General features: G+C 40.6%; 1 protein-coding gene and 1 non-coding gene across 2 annotated transcripts in view; both read left to right on the top strand.

Annotated features, from left to right (window-relative positions):
• Positions 1 to 19,730, top strand: part of LOC111748067 (fibrous sheath-interacting protein 2-like) — a 51,161-nt gene that overhangs the window by 29,368 nt on the left and 2,063 nt on the right. Inside the window, exons 9-14 of the mRNA XM_064277584.1 lie at positions 7,606 to 7,680; positions 10,412 to 10,509; positions 14,530 to 14,621; positions 16,471 to 16,531; positions 18,373 to 18,409; positions 19,489 to 19,525. Of these exons, the coding sequence (XP_064133654.1) occupies positions 7,606 to 7,680; positions 10,412 to 10,509; positions 14,530 to 14,621; positions 16,471 to 16,474 (269 nt within the window). The 3' untranslated portion in view covers positions 16,475 to 16,531; positions 18,373 to 18,409; positions 19,489 to 19,525. The remainder of the gene's footprint in view (positions 1 to 7,605; positions 7,681 to 10,411; positions 10,510 to 14,529; positions 14,622 to 16,470; positions 16,532 to 18,372; positions 18,410 to 19,488; positions 19,526 to 19,730) is intronic.
• TRNAG-UCC (transfer RNA glycine (anticodon UCC)) lies at positions 7,875 to 7,945 on the top strand. The gene has a single exon. It is a non-coding gene; the product is annotated as a tRNA-Gly (tRNA).

Here is a 19,730-nt window from a genome sequence, read left to right as displayed (position 1 = left end):
GGAGAAGAGAAGGAGGAAGTGAGGGAGGGAGAAGGATAGGTGGGTGGGTAGGTAGGTAGGAAGGAAAGAACTAAGGAGAGAAGAAAAGTAATGAGAAAGACAGGATGAAAGAATGGAAACAAGTAAGAGACAGAGAAGAAATAAAGGAATGCTAGAAAGCAAGGATGAAGGAACAAAGGAGAAATTCAAAAGGGATGAGTATGGAGAAAAAATAAAGGAAGACAAGAAGGGAGTAAAAGAGGGAGAGAGAGAGGAAGGGACAAAGGGAAAGGAAGGGATTTAGAAAGTAGAAGTTAGTAAATAAAGAAAAAAAAAAGACACTGATACAGAGCTAGGCAGATGATATAAATACATAGAAAACAGACTTTAAAAAGAAACCAGGAAAAAAAAGACAAAAGGATAGAAAAAGAGTCAATAATAAAGAGAGAGGAAAGGAAAAAAACAGTTCAAAGAACAGGATCCTGTAAAAGAATAAAAGAGATAGGGAAGGAAGGAAAAAATGGAGGGAGGGAGAGAGGAGAGAGGAAAAGAAATAAGGAAAACAGCAGGTAAAGAAAGGGAGCAAGGAGACATAGAAGGGAATGAAGAGGAAAGGGAAGGACAAAAGGCAGGAATATAGGAAAGAGGGTGAGAAGAAGAAAAAAATGAAAGAGATTAGATTTTTTAAAGGTTGAATCAGTAGGAAAAAGTAAGAGCAACACAGCAAGAGAATACAACAGCAAGGCAGTGAGAAAACTAGACAGTGAGAGCAAGAGAGAGATAAGCTTAAAGAGAAGAACCTGTAAAAGAGTAAAATACAGGGAGGAACAATGTGGGAAGGATGTAAGGAAACAAGGGAGGGATAAGGAAAGGTAGGATAGAGGAAGGAAGGAAGGCAGACATTAGGCAGAGAGAAGAAGTGAAAGGGAGCAGGAGAGAGAGATAGAGAAAGGGAATAATGGAGGGAAGGAAGGGAGGGAGGAAGAAAGAATGAAAGTAAAAGAAGGAGGATAAGTCAGTATGAAAATAGTAAAATATGGATTGTGAGAGTGAGATAAACAAAAGCAGGAGCAAAGTAATATAATCAGGTACAGTTGGGGAGATGAGAGAAAGAGAGAGGGAGAACAATGGAGACACACAGAGAGAATAGTAAAAGTAATAAAAGGTAAAATTAAGATAGATGATTCAAATAGTGAGGTAAGCAGATAGGTAGATAGGCAGACAGAAAGACAGAGGAAAAAGGACTTTTAATAAGAGAGGACATAAAAAGTACAAATATATCAAGAAAGTTATAGAGAGAAAAAGAAAGGAAAATATTTGAAAAGAGAAGTCAATAAAGAGTAAAATAAGGACAAACAAAAAAGCAAGAAGGAAAGATGACTAGAAAGAAGGAGGAAGTGAGAGGGAAAGACTTAGGGAGAAAGGGAGGGAGGAAGAAAATTAGAAGAAGTTAGAGATAAGAAGAAAAGAGAAGGAGGGATGGAGGGAAGGGGGAAGGAAGAAAGGACCTAAGGAGAAGGGGAGGGAAATGAGAAAGAGTGGGAGAAAGAAAAGGAGAAAAAGAGACATAGGAAAGGGAATTAAGAAGAAAGGATGGAAGGCAGGTATATAGGAAAGAGTGGGAGGGAGGAAGAAAGGGAAGAGGGAAGGAGGGATGAATGAAAGACGAAAAGATTTTTAAAAGGATGAGTCAGCGGAAAAAGGAATCAGAGGAGAGAGGGAGCAAGGGAGCAATGGGGTGAAAGCTAGAGAAAGCAAGAGAGAGAAGCATAAAGATAGGAGCCTATAAAAGAGTAAAATACGGGAAAGAAGGAATGAGAAAAGAGGGTGGAAGGAAGGAAGGAAAGAGGATGGAAAGAAGACAGAAAAGAAAAAAGAGAAGGGAGGAACAGGAAAGGAGGAAAGAAAGAGGGAGGAAGGAGGGAAGGCAGACATGCAGGAAATGAGAAAGAGTGTAAAGAAGCAGAAGAAGAGACCTAGAGAAAGGGAATAAAGGAAGGGAGGGAGGGAAGAAAGGAAGAGGTAAGAGAAAAAAAGAATGAAAGATGAAATGAGGATAAGTCAGGATGAAAATAGTAAAATAGAGATTGTGAGACAGAGAGAGAAATTGAAATGAAGGAGCAATAATATAATTATGTGCAGTTGGGGAGATGAGAGGTGGGGAGGGAAGAGGGGGAGAGAGATTGATGTTAGTACAAGACAATAAATAAGAAAGTAAAATTAAGATGAATAATTCAAATAGAGGATTAATAGTGAGATTGCTACATAGGTAGATGATAGGGATAGATCAGTAGGTAGGTAGATAGAGAAAGATAGATGATGGATGGATAGCTGGATAGACAGACATACAAAGTGGACTTTCTTTAGGAAAGGGCAGAATAAAGTCAGTACAAAAAATAAAGAATGAAAAAGAGAGAGTTATAAAGAAAGATAAGGGGGGAAAAAGGTTTAATAAAAAGAGCCAATAAAGGGCAAAAAGAAGAGAGAAGGACAAAAAGATGAAGAAAGGCAAGGTGAAAAGAAGGTGGGAGTGATAGGGAGAGACATAGGGATAAAGAGAGGGAGGAAGAAAGGAAAGAAGGAAGAAATTAAAAAGAATGGACAGAGGAAGTGAAGGAAAGGGATGGATGGAGGGAGGAAGGAAGGAAGAAAGGAGAGGAAAAGAAAAGTATGGGTAAAAGAAAGGGAGCAAGAAAGAGACGTAGAGAGAGGGAATGAAGAAGAAAGGAAGGGTGATAGGCAGTTAGATAGGAAAGAGAATGGGAGGGAAGGAGGAAAGAAAGGTTTTTAAAAGGATGAGTCAGTGGGGAAAAAGTAACAGAGAGCAAGAAAGCTAGGAGAGCAAGAGAGACAGAAGCCTAAAGACAGGAGGCTGTAAAAGAATAAAATACAGGAAAGGGAGGAAGGAGGGAAGGAGGTAAGGACAATGAAAAGACAAGAAAGAAGGAAGGAAAGGAGGGAGGGACAGAAAACGAGGGAGGAAAGAAGGCAGGCATGAGGCAAATGGAAAAAGAATGAAAGGAGCATGAGAAAGAAATATGGAAAGGGAAGAAAGGAAGTAAAGCAGGAAAGAAGTTAGGAAGAGACAGTAAGAGAAGAAAAAAAGATGATAAGTCAGCATAGAAATAGTAAAATAAAGATCGTGAGAGCAAGAGAGAAACTGAAAAGGAAGAACAAGTAGTATAAGCATATACAAGAAGGAAGGCAAGAGAGAAAGACAGAGAGAGATTGGTTCATTAGTACAAGACAGTAAAAAAGGAAAGTAAAATTTAGATGATTCAGATAGATAAATAGAGGATTAATACTGTCATTGTTATCTAGTGCTGCTATAACAGAAATATCACAAGTGGGTGGCTTTAACAAAGAAAAATTCATCCTCTCACAGTTTAGGAGGCTAGAAGTCCAAATTCAGGGTGCCAGCTCCTGGGGGAAGGCTTTCTCTCTGTGTGAGCTCTGGAGGAAGGTCTTTGTCATCAGTCTTCCCCTGGCCTAGGAGCTTTTCAGCACAGGAATCTTGGGTCCAAAGGATCCACTCTGCTCCTGGCTCTTCTTGCTTGGTGGTAATGAGTCCCCCTCCTTTCTGCTCTCTTCTCTCTTTTATATCTCAAAAGAGATTGACTCAAGATACAGTCTAATCCTGTAGATTGAGTCCTGCCTCATTAACATAATCTTATTAACATCATAGAGGTTAGGATTTACAGCACATAGGATTATCAGATCAAAAAATGGAGGATAACCACATAATACTGGGAATCATGGGCTAGCCAAGTTAACACACATTTTGGGGGGACACAATTCAATCCATAACAAGTAGTGAGATAGGTAGGTAGAGATAGATAGATATAGATAGACAGAACATTAAAATAGAAGCTAATTTAAAAGACAGTACAAAAGAGGTAGAAAGACAGATGAAAATAGAATTCAGAGAAGAGCAAAAAATGAGTAAAAAAATGGAGAGGGGGAGGAAGAATGAGAGAAACTGAAAGGGAGGGAGAGGAAGGAAAGAAGGGAAGTTGTGAGAACAGGGAGGGAATAAAGAGGGAGAGAAGGGGAAAGGGGGAGGGAGTGGAGAGAGAGGGAAAGGATGAGGGAAGGAAGTCAGGCAAGCAAAGAAAACGAGAAAGAGATCAAGAGAAAAGGAAGGGGGAGGGAGGATAAGTAAGGAGTAAAAATAAAATAAACAGAGACTGAGTTACAGAGAGAATATTGAAAAGGAGGAGCTAGAAAGAATCATAAAAATTAGCAGATTTAAAAAGTAGAAGCCAGCAAACAAAGAATAAAGATAGGTAGATAGGAGATTGATAGTGTGGTAAGTGGATAGGAAGGTAGATAAAATGGACTCTCAATGGGAGAAGCCAGAATAAACATACTACAAAAAAATATGTAAAGAAGGAAGTAGAATTATTATGAGAGAAAGAGAAGAAAAGAGTTTAAAAAGAAGGGTCAATACAAAAGAGTAAAAGTAGACAACAAGGATAAAAAGAAGAAGGAAGGATGGCTAGAAGGGAGGAGGAAGTAAAAGGGAGAGACATAGAGATAAAGGGAAGGAGGAAGGAAAGAAAGAAGAAATAAAGGATGAATAGAGGAAGTGAGAGAGGGAGTGAGGAGGGGAGGGAATAAAAGAGAAAAGGAGGATAAAAGAAAGGGAGCAAGAAGGAGATAGAGAAAGGGAATGAAGGGAAAAAGAATGAAGGATGGAAGACAGAAAAGAGAATGGGAGGGAGGAAGGAAAGAAGGAAGAACAAATGAATCAGAAAAGAATTTTAAAAGGATGAGTCAGTGGGAAAGTTAGAGGGAGTGAGCAAGAGAGAGAACCTTAAGGATAAGAACTTATAAAAGAGTAAAACACAAGGAGGGAAGGAAAGAGAGGATATAAGGAAGGAGGGAGGGAGGAAACGCAGAAGTCAGGCATGTGGGCAAAGAGAAAAAGAGAGTGAGAAGGATTAGGAGAGAGACATAGATGAAGGGAGGAAAGAAGTAGGGAAGGAGGAAGAAATAATAAAAAGGGAAAGGATAGGTAGGTACAAAAATAGGAAAATAGACTGTGAAGGAGAAAGAAATTTAAAAGGAGTAAGCAATGTAATCAAGCATAATCAGGGAGATGGGGGAGGCGGGAGATACTGATGTCATAGTAGAAGAGTGAAAAAATAAAATTATAGATCGATAGATAGATGAGACTTTAGGAGAAGCTAGTTGGAAAGAGTAAAAAAGATAGAAAGGAAAAGAGAAAAATAGAGACGGAAATAAAAACATTGAAAGAGAGGATCCAATAAAAAATGGAGAGAGGGAAGAGCCAGGTAGGGAGGGGAAGGAAAGAAGCAAATGAGTAGGGGGAAGGAAAGGAAGAAGGAATAAAAAGAGGGAGGGAGGGAAGGAAAGTAGATATGCAGGCAAAGAAACCTAAAAAAAAAAGATAACAAAGAGCTAGAGAAAGGAAAGGAAGGAAGGGAGGAAGGAAAAGGAAAGAACTCAAAAGTAATGAATCAATAAGAAAAAGAGTAAAATGAAGGAAAGAGTATACGTGTATATGTACGTGAGAGAGGGGGGCCGTGTGTGTGTGTGTGTGTGTGTGTGTGTGTGTGTGTAGAGATGGAGAGAGAGAAAAAACAGACTTTAAAAAGAAGCCAGTATAAACACAAAACGAAAATGATAGGAAGACAGGATTTAAAAGGAAAAGAAAGAAAAAGTTTTAAAAAGGAATCAGTAAAAAGAAAAAAAAGGAGAGACAGGAAGGGAGAAAGAATGGAGAGGGAGAGAGGGAGGGAGGAAGGAAGGAATTCAGAAGTAATGAATCAGTTGGAAAAAGAGTTAAATGAAGGAGGGAGAGAGAAGGGGAGGTGTGTGTGTGTGGAGAGAGAGAGGAGACTAAAAGAAGGCAGTATAAATACACAATAAAAACGATAAGAAGACAGAGTTTAAACGAAAAGAAAGAAAAATGTTTTAAAAAGAAGTCAGTGAAAAGAGAAAAAGGAGAGAAGGGAGGGAGGAAGAAGGAAGGAAAAAAGGATGGATATAGGAAGTGAGTGAAGGAGGGAATAATGAAGGAGAGAAGAAAGGAAGAAAGAGGAAGTAAAAGTAAGATGGAGGAAGGATGGGGGAAGGAAATGGGAGATGGAGGGAGGGAAGGAGAAGGAAGGTGGAGAGAGGAAGGAAAGAGGAAAAAGGAAGAAAGGATGATATAGTGTGGGAGGGAGGGAATGGAGTAATGAAGAGAAGAAAGGAAGGAAAGAAGGGAGAGAGGGACGGGGGAAGGAAAAGTGAGGTGAAAGGAGGGAGGGAGGAGAAAGAGAAACAAAGATTGAAAGAAAAGAAGCAAAAAACAGGCATAAAGTAAGGGAATAAAGAGAAAAGGAAGAACAAAAGAGATGGAGAGAGAGTGAATGTAAGAGAGAGTGTAGTTTGAAAAGAGAGAGGCAGTAAGATAATCATGTACAGTTGGGAGCCAGGGAAAAGAGCTTTAGAAGTAGTTGTCACTTATTAAAAAAAAATAAAACGTAGGTAGATGAGTAATAGTTAGCTAGGCATATATATAGAAAAAAAAACTTTAAAAGAGAAGCCAGCAATAAAGACAGGATGAAAAAGATAGAAGGACAGAGAATAAAGTGATTGAAATAAAAAAGTTTAAAGCAAGGAGCATGTAAGACAGTAAAAGAGGAAGGGAAGAAATGAAGGAAGGCAGCCATGCAGGCAGGCAGAGAAAGAAAAGAAAGGCAGAGGGTGGAGAAAAGCAAGAGACATAGAGAAAGAGGAAGAAATGGAACAAAAGAAGGAAGGAAGGAAGGTAGAGGAAGGAAGGAAGTTCAGAAAGAATGAGTTGGTAGAAAAAAGAATTTAAAAAGAGAATGGAGGGAGAAAGGGCAGGAAAGGGGGGAGGAAAGAAGAAAGGAAGGGAGGAGGAAAGAACATAGGAGTGAGGGAGAGAAGAGAGGGAGGGTCGGAAGGAAGGAAGATGGAACAAGAGAGGGACGGAGGGAGGAAGGATGGGAAAAGGAGATAAGAAAAGAAAGGAAGGAAGGATAGAGGAGCGGAGGGAGGGAGAAAGAAAAAGGGAAATGGAGGGAGGGATAAGAAGAAGGAAGGCAGGCAGGCGGGCATGTAGGCAGGCAGAGAAAAAAATGCAGAGAGGTAGAACAAAAAAAAGGTTGCTAGGAGTCAGAACCATCTCTAAAGCAACTGGAATTGAGCAGAAGGTAGTTTTTCTTTTTACCCAGAAGACAACTCTGTCCCCTCAAGTGTAGTTTTCACTAAACAACATATAAAAGTAATTGTCCTTCCTCCCTATCACTCTCCCTCTATCCTTTAATTATCCAGATAACTCTTTGTTGTGGGAGCTGCCCTGTGCATTAGAAGATGTTTAGCAGCATCCCAGGCCTCTACCCACTAGATGCCTGTAGCATCTCCCGCCTGTGACAACCAAAAATGTCTCCAGACATTGCTAAATATTTCCCTAAGGGACAAAATCGTCTCCCATTGAGAACCACTACCTGTCCTCTCCAGTTCCTCCCCATAACCCCATAAACAGATTAGCATATGGCTGTCTTCCTCTTGGGTGTGAAAGGATAATCTATCTTGGATAATTTTGTCATCTCCACTATTAAAAAATAAATGTTCCATTGTTTCTTTAAGCTTCTTTTCCAAAGATAAAGAGAACGAGTTTCGCTGCTGATACCATTGACCAGAGTACACATCATGGAGAAAAACGTAAGTCAAATGTTATGATTAAATTACTAAAATAGTAATTTGGGAAAAGACTGAGTTTGGGAATGACCTCTTCTGTTTATAATGCAACAAAATCTTCTATCCTCTTTAATCAAATGATTGATTTTGAATAATCCTTACCAATGAATTAGTTTCTATGGCTGACTGGATTAGATTCCCTAATTACTCATTTGGGGACAGTGGTGGTTCAGTGGTAGAGTTCTTGCCTTCCATGCAGGAGACCTGGGTTCAATTCCCAGCCAGTGCACCTCACACACAGCTACCCTCCATCTGTCAGTGGAGGGTAGCATGTTGCTGTGAAGCTGAACAGGTTTTTCAGCAGAGCTTCCAGACTAAGACAGACTAGAAAGAACGGCCTAGTGATCTACTTTTGAAAAATCAGCCAGTGAAAACCCTGTGGGTCACAATGGTCCAATACACAACTGATCATGGGGATAGCGCAGGACTGGGCAGCATTTCGTTCTGTTGTACGTAGGGTTGCTATGAGTCGGAATCAACTTGGTGGCACCTAACAATAACAGGCACCACCACAAACCCGAGACATTTTTTTTGCTAGTCTATACCTCAGTAGCTGCTGCTGCCAGTGCTGCCCCCTCTTGCTTGGCGGTTCTGCCTTCTAGGGGGGAATTTTTCCCTGCATCTCATTTGCAGATTGCTGACTGGAGCAGCTACTGATGTTTCTGAAGCCTGTGGTCCTAGTGAGTCCCAGTGGGCCTAGTGAGGACCAAGACCCCTGCCAATGCTCTTTCTCCAAACTCTGCCCTTCCTTCCTGAACTAAATTGTATCCCTTACTGGCAGCTGAAATATTTTATTCTGCCACATATTTTTCTGCTGTAGGGAAGTATGCCTCCAGTATTCTCTCGTTTCCCACTGTTGTTCCCCTGCCCTCCTTAAAAAGGCCCACCCAAGTTGTATTAACACTTCAGCCTACTTCTTGAGTAGGCTTTTTTAATACACATAGGGCTAGTACTATTTGCCAGATCTAAGTGTCTTCTTTTTGTTTTCTGGCTCAGTCATTGGTTGTTCTAACATACTCCTCTAGATCTTGTCTTTCTGGGGTCCCTCAAATGGCCCAGGCTTACAGGAAGCCTCCCCATCATTCTACTTATTTTCCAAAAATGGTAGCCAGATGCCTGGACAAGAGCTGTGGCTTATGTTGTTACTCTTTGAAGTGTCAACAGTATGGGCATTGCCTAGGAGCTTGTTAGAAATGCAGAATCTGAGGCCCACCGCAGACCTACTGAATCAGAGTCTGTATTTTAGCAAGATCCCCAGGTAATTCATACGCATATCAAAGTTTGGGATGCACTGGCTTCCATGACCTCATGGAGGCAGAATAAAGGTGGGGTACTTGGATGAAATCCTGTGTACCTCCTCTGGTCTCCAGAGAGATGTCTCTGTCTCTACTAAAATACTGCTTAGCCTGTTGGCATTCACAGCTGAAGTCTGCCACTGGTGCAGTGACTCGATCTTGGTCTCCCTGGGCTTAGTAGACCTTCTGGCTTTCCCGTTCCACCCCACCGCACTCAGGGTGGAGCTCTCTCACCTGCATCACAGCGACTCCCTCTGGCAAGCTCCCGAGATGGACTCTCAGGCCTTTCTGGACCATGTCTACACCACATAGGAACCAAGAGAAGCTTAAAAAAGCAAAACCTCAGAGAGAGCCTCCCTCTGCCTGACCACACTGTAATGCCAAGTCGATGGGCCATGCCTCAGCTGAGAAGGAGGAAGCAGGAGTAGGGGGTAGCCCAAGAGGAGATCTTTTCCTAAATGGAAAGCACAGCAATAGTCCCTCTTCTTTGTTCTCCATCTCAACTTCACTTATCCAATGGATCCAAGGCCCAGAGTAAGGAAATTCTGAAGCCTCGTCTGACTGCTTTGCTCTCCAGCCTTGCCCTCTCACCACTTTTTCATCTTCTCACCATCTCTGAGCTGCTAAAGCAGTGGACATTTTTTTTTAACTTTCCTTAAGTAATATCCTCCTTCTTCCTAATCCCAGATAACTCTAAATTATGGGCTAGAGTATTTCCAGTATACTTAAGGGGTATTTTCTGAACTTAGTATTCATAAAATTTAGGGAAATTCTTGAGACAGTTGCATGGCTTGCAAGGCATACTGTCTTACTGCATCATCCTATTTTTGAATGATAGGACCTGATTATGACCTTGGTGTTTATCTTGGTATTCCACACAAAGACTTGTATGCCAATGTTCATGCCAGCATTATTCATTATAGCCCCAAACTGGGAACGGCCTAAATGTCCTTTTATGGGTAAATGGATAAACAAACTGTGGTACATACATACCATGGAATGCTACTTAGCGGTAGAAAAAGAGTTAACTATCAATACAGGCAAAAATGTTGATGAATCTCAAAGTATGCTGAGTAAAAGAAGCCAGCCCCCCCTCCAAAAAGAGTATGTCCTGTTCATTCCACTTACATTAAACTCTAGAAAATGCAAATTAATTTATAGTGATAGAAAGCAGATCAATGGTTGCCTGGGGAACAGGAGTGGAGAGAGGGATGAGAGCTTTCAAGGGGGCCCAAGAAAACTTTTGAGGGGTTTTGGAAATGTTTGTTATCTTGCTTGTGACTATGGTTTTTATGGGTTTCTACATATATCCAAACTGGTCAAGTATTATACTATAAATATGTTCAGTTTATTGTAATTCAATTGTACTTCACTAAAGTTGCTTAAAATTATACTTTTAGGGGCAGTTCACCATTCTCAAGATGGTCCAAAGACTGTTCTCAAAAAATCACCAGCATTAATTCCTCAACGCGTTCACGGTAACAGAACAGAACCAAAGGTATAGAAGTTGTATGTTGCAGATAATTTATCCAGTTGCCTTTTCTTGCTATGCAATATCCCCTTCACTCATGGTACTGACTGGTCAGAGATAATGGGGTTTTACACAGGCAGTCTAAACCCTCTACCTGGCAAAGAAGGTGTTTCAGGCTTAAAATACACAGTTTAGCTGAAACCAACTTACACAAATATTTAATAATGATTTATAATGATAATAATAATATAATAATAGGTAACATTTATCAAGAACCTGCTGTGGGCCAGTCCCTGTGCTAAGCCGGAAGGAAAGGAGAAGGAAGAAAGTGGGTGACAGGATATTAAGATGAGGAAGACATAATTCCTGGCTTTGAGGGCTCATCCTCTAGGGGGCAGACAAGCACAGACAAAACTCCTTATAAGAAAATGAGAGGAGAGTTTTGTACAAAATGCAGTGGGAGCACAGGAGATGTAGGGACTCATACTGACTTCTTGTTGTTAGTTGCCATGGAGTCGATTCTGACTCATGGCGATCCCATGTGTGCAGAGTAGAACTGTTCCATGGGGTTTTCAAGGCTGTGACCTTTGGGAAGCAGACCACCAGGCCTGTCTTCCAAGGCACCTTTGGATGGGGGTTAGAACCACCACCGTTTCAGCTAGTAGCTGAGCACTTAACCGTTTGTGCCACCCAGGGGCTGCTTTCATCCTGACTAGAGGGGTCTATGGAGTCCCTGGGTGGGGCAAAAGGTTAAGGTCTTGACTACTAGCTGAAAGGTTGCCTGTTCGAACCCATCCAGAGGTGCCTTGGAAAATAGTCCTGGTGATCTGCTTCTGAAAAGTCACAGCCTGGAAAACCCTATGGAACAGTTCTGCTCTGCATCCAGGAGTTGGCATCTACTCAATTGCAAATAACAACAAGAGGGCTTTAAAAAGGCTTTGTTAAGGGAGGGCTTAATTGAACTGGATCTTAAAATGTGAGTGGGAATTTTCAAGATGGATAGGCACAGGACATGGTGAGGCAGTATTCCAGACAAGCAGAAGTGTAAGGGAAAGCATGGAGGTGTAAACTGGCATAGCCTGAGCAGTGCAGGAGGTGACACTGAAAAGGAAAATTGAAGCCAGAGCCTTGCATACCTTGCTAAAGTAGAATTTATCCTCTAGTAAGGAGCCATTGAAGGTTTTTCAACAGGAGTGTACAATAAGAATGATTTGGGGTTTAAAATAGATACTTTGTATTCGATATCCGAGATAGATCATAGAGAGAAGAGACTAGAGGCAAAATAGTTTCGAGGCTACCACGATAGTCCAGAGAAGAATGATAAGGACCTCAACTATGAAGATTAACAAGAGGCCACAGATTGCAGGTATTTCAGAGCTGTGGTGACTCAATAGATGCATGGATTCAGAGAGAGGCAGAAGGTGATGATGATGATGGTACAATTCTCATGTATAGGTTTTCCTGAAGTGAGATGTCTTTGCTCTGTGCTCCCATAGTACTCTGGCTTACCTCCAGCTCAGAACTCATACTGTATCATATTTGTCTGTTCTACTGGATTTTTTTTTTTACTGGATTATAAGTTCCCTGAGGTCAGGAATTACATATCTTATTTCAGTTCTAAGCAGCATACTCACTAAAAATTAGGTTGGATTGGATTGGCCTTATCTGAAATAAATGGGCTGACTCTAAGCTTTTAAGAATGGAGGGCTGGGTGGATGACCATGCCTTTAACCAAAATATGGAACACAGGAGGAGGAGCGAGTTTGGAAGGATGGGAGTCCGTGGGAACATAACAAACTTCATTTTGAACTAGTTAAGTTTAGGGCCCTGTGAACGATAACCGGTAAGAGACCAGTGTTGAAACCAGAGCTTAGGAGACAGGTAGAGAGTGGGGACAGGGGATACTGTATTAATTCTATTGCCATAAAAAAAAAATTTTTTTTTGCCATAGAGAAGGCAAAAATCTCTTTTGGAAACTTAATTACTAATGAATGTTTTTCTCTTGAAATGGTAGACTATCCGTAGAAGCAGAGAACTGAGTAAACCATCGTGTATTTTAGTTAGTGGAGGTAAGAAATTGAACAGTATTCATAATTGTCCTATTATTTTTCAGTTAAGTAAATAATTACAATTTTATCATATACTTTTTCAAGTTATGTTTTTTCCCCCAATTATAAAATCTGTGTTTATTCTGGTACAGGAAGATATAAAAACTATTCATGAATATAAATGTTATTAGCCCAAAGCTTTCAGTGACTGCTGAGTGCATGGGCCCTTTGGGATATGCAGCGTGTGACAGTATTAGAGTCCATGCCATGACTGCCTATACTGATAGGCAGAGTAATTTCCTGACATACTGTGATTTAGGAGGTCCCAGTGCAGAGAATTCTCCCCCAGGAAGGTCCTTGTCCTCTAATTGCAATCGTTTTTCTCCAGAAATCCCATCTCCACAGTGCTGGACTAGATGTTAGCCATGTCCCTGCATAAGATTCTACATGCACGCATCAGCAACACTGTCTTAGTTGCCTAGTGCTGCTGTAACAGAAATACCATAAGTGGGTGGCTTTAAAGGACAGGGATTTAGTTTCTCACAGTTAGGAAACTAAAATCAAAAAACCAAACCCATTTCCATCAAGTCAGTTCCGACTCATAGCAACCCTATAGGACAGAGTAGAACTGCCCCATAGGGTTTCCAAGGAGCTCCTGGTGGATTCGTATTGCTGACCTTATGGTTAGCAGCCGAATGCTTAACCACTGAGCCATCAGGGCTCCAGTTAGGAAACTAGAAGTCTCAATTCAGGGCATGGGCTATAGGAAAAGGCTCTTTCTCTGTTGACTCTATGGGAAGACCCTTGTCAGAGATTCTTTAGCCCTGACGTTCCTCAGTTCCTTGGCAATCTTCACTTCACATGGCATCTATCTTCGCCTGTTTGTGCTTTTTCATTCCTATGTCTGTCATGCTCTTTGTATCATATGGAAATGATTAGGTTTAGGACACATCCCACACTGATTTGGCCCTGTTGGTGTAACAAAGAAACCCCTGTTCCCAAATAGGATCACATCCACAGGTATAGGGGTCAGGATCCCAACACATATTTTGGGGGAGGGAACACAGTTCAATCCATAACAAACACTAAGCATCTTCACCTGGGCAGGGGGCGATTGAGCACCTCGAATTCAAATATACACTAAACCAAATTCATCATCTTTCTGTGACCCCCAGACCTGTGCTCTGCCCCTCCTATTTTTATCCAGGCACAAAACCTGAGTCATCTTTGACTCTTTCCTATTCCTCATATTTTACATCCAGAAGTTGCCACATTCTGTCTAATCTGTCTCCTTAAACTCTCCCATAGCCTTACCCTCTTTTCCATGTGCCCCACCCCTGCTCTTAACTATTGCAATAATTTACCTCCAGTCTCTTCATTCTCCTTTTAATCTTTCCTGCATTCTGCTATGAAAGGAATCTTCCTGAAATACAGCTTTGGGCATATAATTCCTTTACTCAAAAGTCCTCAGCCGTTTCCCGCGGCCTACTGAATAAAGTGCAAAACAGCTCATTCTGGAGGGGCAGGGGGAATGGCAGGAAATTAAGCTGGTGATGTAAGTTAGGGCTAGAGGTTAGGAAGCTCAGGCCTGTCCCTCGGGGCAGTGGTGAGCCATTGGAAATTTGTAGGCAAGGGACTTGAAAAACAACCTTCTTACACTTGGAGGTACTGCCTTAACTTGAATAAATAAATCCTTGACTGGTAATTCTAGGAGCCCTGGTGGTGCAGTGGTTGAGAGCTGGGCTGCTGACTAGAAAGTCGGCAGTTCGAATTCACCAGGCGCTGCTTGGAAACCCTATGGGGCAGCTCTACTCTGTCCTACAGGGTCACTATGAGTCAGAATTGACTCAGTGGCAGTGGGTTTGGTTTGGTTTGTGTTTTTTTGTGATATTTCTAGCAGCCTAGCAAGAACTTTGGAGCAATCCCATACATTAGACATTCACCTTGGTCTTAACTATATTATTTCTTCCTATTGAAATGTACCTCTTCTTTCCTCCAGGAACTACAAATACAAAAACAGCACCAACTTCACCTGTTTCTCCTAAAAAAAGTGTCCTCAGACATTCTATACATGAAATTCCTAAACAGGAGGCAAGTGACATTTCTTATGCCCCAGGTGCAAATAGAACAAATATGAGTATGTAGTTATGATCATGATTGCTGTAAAACAGTGTCACCCATGAAATGACCGTTTAGATAGCACAGCCGTATTCCCTGAAGTTAATCACCCCATAGTAAGGTTTTCTAAAAATTGAATTGTGAACCCCTGGTAGAGCCCTGTGCCACCTCAGTCTGCTGATGCTCGTGGCTCTTGGTTGTGCCCGTGTTGCCGTCCCATAAGCGCAGGGGGATCAGTAACAATTCATAAGCTAGCAAAAGCAAAGTAGTGGGCCTGAGATTGAAAAAACATTGTTAGACGCATCCAAAATTTGAAAGTTATATTTGCCTGGGTTCTTAAAAGTGATTTACTTGAATCACTTACAACTTGAGTGTTCCCACCTAATAGCCCTTAGGTTACAGGCTTCCTAAATGGTGAGCTACAAAGAACTTCAAGGTCCATTTCCTGAGCCCTCAGAGGAAGCATCAGATTGGGCTTCTGTGAATCGTTTTTCTACTGGTGCTGAGGGTTGTACAGAGACAGCCAGACTGTCCCACCTCTCCCCTTTGTGACCAGTGGTCAGTAATCTGGTTAGCAGCAGAAATACAGGGGTGCAGCCTCTGATCACAGCATAGATTTTTCTCTTCAGGTCACCAACTCATCATTATAAGGGTCAAATCTACATCCTTGGCTCTAGTAACACGGTGTTAATTGTGTCAAGTGTTCTAAAAAGTTAATATGGTTTGAAAGAGATTTCATCAAGCAGGAAATTTGCTAGCATCTTCCCAAATGGAGTCCCTGGGTGGTACTTGAAATATTAGCTGAAAGATTGGCACTTTGAAGCCACCCAGAGGCACCTTGGAAGATAGGTCTGGCGATCTGCTTCTCACAGCCCTGGAAACCCTATGGAGCAGCTCTGTTCTGCACACATGGGGTTGCCATGTGTCGGAATCGACTCGGCAGCAGCTAACAACAACAACAACAACAAGGTAGAAAGTGGCATCATTTGCTATGTCCTGTTAAATGACGGACTCGATTTTATGTAACTGCGAAAATGTCGCATGTTAGCCACAACATGCTTCTCTGCATAAACGACATTTACCAAGCACCTACTCTGCAGGGCACTATGGGTGTCAACATCCACATTTGGCACACTAGCATCTCATAAAAGAAACTTCCTAATTACTTTGAGAGAGCTTAGTAGTCTCACATCAGGAATTAAAATAGAGCCAGAAAAAAAAGGCCCCGAGTGTAACATGAGTGGCAAACTTAATACTATGTACTTTACAACAACAAAAACAGCAAAAAGTCAATACACAAATGTAGTCCATTAGTTTTTAAAGCAAGTTCTTTAAGGTCACGTCCTTTGAAATATGTTAGACAATATGAGTATGTCAAATGATCACAGACATCTAATTTACTTTGAGAAGTAGCAGGAGCACTTTTATTATGGTTGAATAAGATACTATTTTCCAACTTGTTTCACCCTTCCTATCAGTGTCAGGAAATGTACTTCTAGTGGCTTGTGCTCAACTCTCAGAACTGGAAAAAAAATAAATGAAGTCTACTCTGTTGAATTTATCTGTTACCTTAGCAGGTAGAGTTCTTGGCGAAGTCAAAAGACTCACATCCCCACATATGCAGAGAACCTCCTCCCTGCCTTCCAGCTCTCTAAAAACTTTCCTTCTGGAGTTAGCTTTGTTAAAAACTACACGTAATCCTTTTAGCTATTCCATAAATTTTGGTATTTGAAATGTGAAAAATAGCCAATGCTCAAATTCGTTTAACAATTCTTTGAGGATTTTTGTTTCTTTGTATGTTTTTGTCTTGTGGCATATATAGTTGACACGTGCTGAAGCACATGAAAAAAGGGCCAAGAAACTAAGTTCCTCCTACGAACCAGGTAAGTGTCAGCAACAGTTTTTAAGTAAACAATGCAGTCCATTGATTCATTCATTCAGCTGACACTTACTGAGTTTTTGCTACATGCTATGCACTTGCTAAGTACTGAATATACAAAGAAGAAAACCCAAGGTTCCTACCCTGAGATTTCACAGTTTAGTGGAGAAACAGTCATGCTAATAATCACAACCCAATATGATAAGTACAGTAATGGAGGTATGTACAAGGTCCAGTGGAAGCATAGGGAAGCCAGGGAAGTTTTTACAGATGAGGCTACAATTGAGCTGAGATGCAAAGTATGCGAAAGAATTTTCTAAGCAGACAAATGAAAGGAGAACCTTTCAGGAAAAGAGAAAACATTTAATAAGATACAGACATTAGAGCATGGTGTGTTTGTGGAAATACGAATTGTTTTCTGAATTGCTTTAGCTAAAAGCTCAAATTAGAGAATTGCAGATGAAACCTGACTGGTAGGTAAGGGTGGGATCATGAAGATTCTGATAGGCCATGCTAGGAAATTTACCTTTTCTCCTGTTATCCACAGGCAACTGTTGAAGAATTTCTGCTGAGGGGCATGCTATGATCAGAATTTGCCTTTTCTAAAGAAGGAAACCCTGGTGGCGTAGTGGTTAAGTGCTACGGCTGTTAACCAAAGGGTCGGCAGTTCGAATCCGCCAGGCGCTCCTTGGAAACTCTATGGGGCAGTTCTACTCTGTCCTATAGGGTCGCTATGAGTCGGAATCGACTTGATGGCACTGGGTTTGTTTTTGGTTTTTGAAGAGGGAAAACTGAATTAGAGGTGAAGTGACTAGAGTCAAAGAGACAGTAAGAATAGTAACAGCTAGTATTTATTGAACACTTACTATGTACCAGGTACCATGCTAAACCCTTACCATTCTCATTTAACACTTCAAATAGTTTAAGGAGGTCAGTACTATTTCTATCTACCGTTTTACATATAAGTAAACTAAGGCTTAAAGTGGCAAATTGTTTCGCCCAAGGTCACATAGTATGTGGCAAAGCCAGGATATTAACCCAGGTCTGTCTTACTCAACTAATCCTAACCACATACCACACTGCCTCTTATTATAATTGAGGAGACTATTACAGTAGTCAGGGTGAGAAATGATAAGTCCTGAACAAAGGCAGTGACAGTGAGGATGGAGAGCTGGGCACAGATTTGACCCAAGCTGAGGAGGTCAAATGAATGAGATTTGATTACCAGTTGAATTTGGGAGATGAAGGAGTTGAAGACAGCTCGCAGGTTTCTACACTGGGCAACTAAGTGGATAGTTGATAGTGGTGCCATTCAGTCAGGTAGGCAATACAGAAGGAAGAACAGGTTGGAAAACAATCATCAGTTTAGCTTTGTTTAGTTTGAGGTGTCTGCAGGTATCCAAGTGGGACATTTAAGTGGGACAGCCAAATAGGCAGTTATATATACTAGTTTAGGACTTAGGGCAGAAGCAATGAGAATAACATTTTATATCAAAACCTGTGGGAACAGCTTTTGTTATTTCTCATAGGTTTTGATCAAAGGTGTTCTTTTTGTAGATCATGCTTTCTCTTTTTAATTCCCTCTTTGATCTAAGAGTTATTCATATGTGTCTCTTAATTACTAATAAATTAATATTTTTGGTCATAGTTTTATAATTACTGTTTCTTAGATTATGTTCAGAGGATGTAGCCTGTAAATCTCTAGCACAGCAAAGGTGCAGTACACATCAATGTATTGAATTGTACCTGTATGTTAATTGTAAATGTTACCATTTTACAAGTAGCTTGTGAAGGATACGAACAAATAATGATTTTCTTTTTCTGTCTGTGAAAATCTACCTGCAGCTAAAGAAGCTGTTCCTGCTCATAATTCACCAACAAAGTAAGTATCTAAGAAAATATAATGTGTCACTTTAAATTAATATTTTAATAATTTTATAGGAGTGCTGTTTGAGAGCAAATTCTCCCATGGAATATCCTCCATTCTTACAGTTCTATTTGTATTTAGTGAAACTCCCATCTTTTGTAACCTCTCTGAACTAAGCTAGGAGTTAGGTTGTAATTTCTCAGTCTGGCTATATTTCTCAAAATTGAATTTTAGTTCTTCGAGGAAAAAAGTAAATTCGATAACATAAGGTACAGGTCAAGAATAAATGAAGATGGAGTGCCATTTTTCCTTAAAGAAGTTTGGGAAGGAGAGAGACAAAGGGCCATGCTAATAGAAACATATGAAAATAAACCAGAACTGCAGTTAGGCCTTGTTTTATTAACTTTAATTATCCTATAATTTATACTGCATTGTTTTTTTATTTGTGACAATTTAGTCAAATATACTTTTGGTTTTATGCAGTATATGATAATACTTCTGACTAGAACACAGAATAAAATAGCATGATGCCTAGAAATCGGGCTACATTTCATTTGGTACAGAACATGATCAGAAACCCATGATTTTAACCCATCGTTATCAAATAACTATCCACAGATCTTTCCCTACTTGGGTGTGGGGGCAGAGGGGGACTAGGAGTTTTTGAGAAGGTGGGTAGAAAGTTAATTATCAGAAAGCTCTGATCAAAGAAAGCAGGCAAGAAGGGACTAGCCCATCCCCTCTTTTCAACCCTTTGTTCTTCCCCAGCTAACTACAAAGCAGGCATGGCTAAAGTGGGTCAAAAGTAGGAATATCAGATTTACCGTTTATGTAGCACTTAGTCTACCTCTTTGAGTAATAGAGCATATCTCTGTATCCAGGGGCCAATATCTAAGTAGGAGACAAAAATAGGGGGATTAGACAAGAAATAAAGGAAGCTATTCTTTGTGAATTTCTGGGAAGGAAAAACTCCCAGACACAGAGAGGGTAATCTGATTCAATGAGTAGTAGTAATTCAGTGATTAGGAAAGTTATATAAATCACTAACTAATTTTTACCTAAGTGACAGTAATCAACCTCTCTTGCCTTTTCAGAGAACCAAGTTGTGGTCACCATTGCTGTCAAGAAAAAGTATGTATGATGAAATTCACTGATGAAAGCAACATATTGATGATATTTTGTATTGTAAGATGAAAATCTGTGAATCACAAAACCAACAATCGTCTATTGACATTAGTCAGTTTCCCTCTTTGCCTTTTTCTCTTCCTTGGCTTTCACGCTCAGTTAATCTTGGGTTTTTGGAGAGTTTTCCAAAGTTATTGTTAAGAGAGAGAAT

This window comes from Loxodonta africana, chromosome X (genome assembly GCF_030014295.1).
Source record: "Loxodonta africana isolate mLoxAfr1 chromosome X, mLoxAfr1.hap2, whole genome shotgun sequence".
NCBI lineage: Eukaryota > Metazoa > Chordata > Mammalia > Proboscidea > Elephantidae > Loxodonta > Loxodonta africana.
The sequence above is the reverse complement of the archived record's forward strand: the minus strand, read 5'-3'. Positions and strand labels throughout refer to the sequence as shown.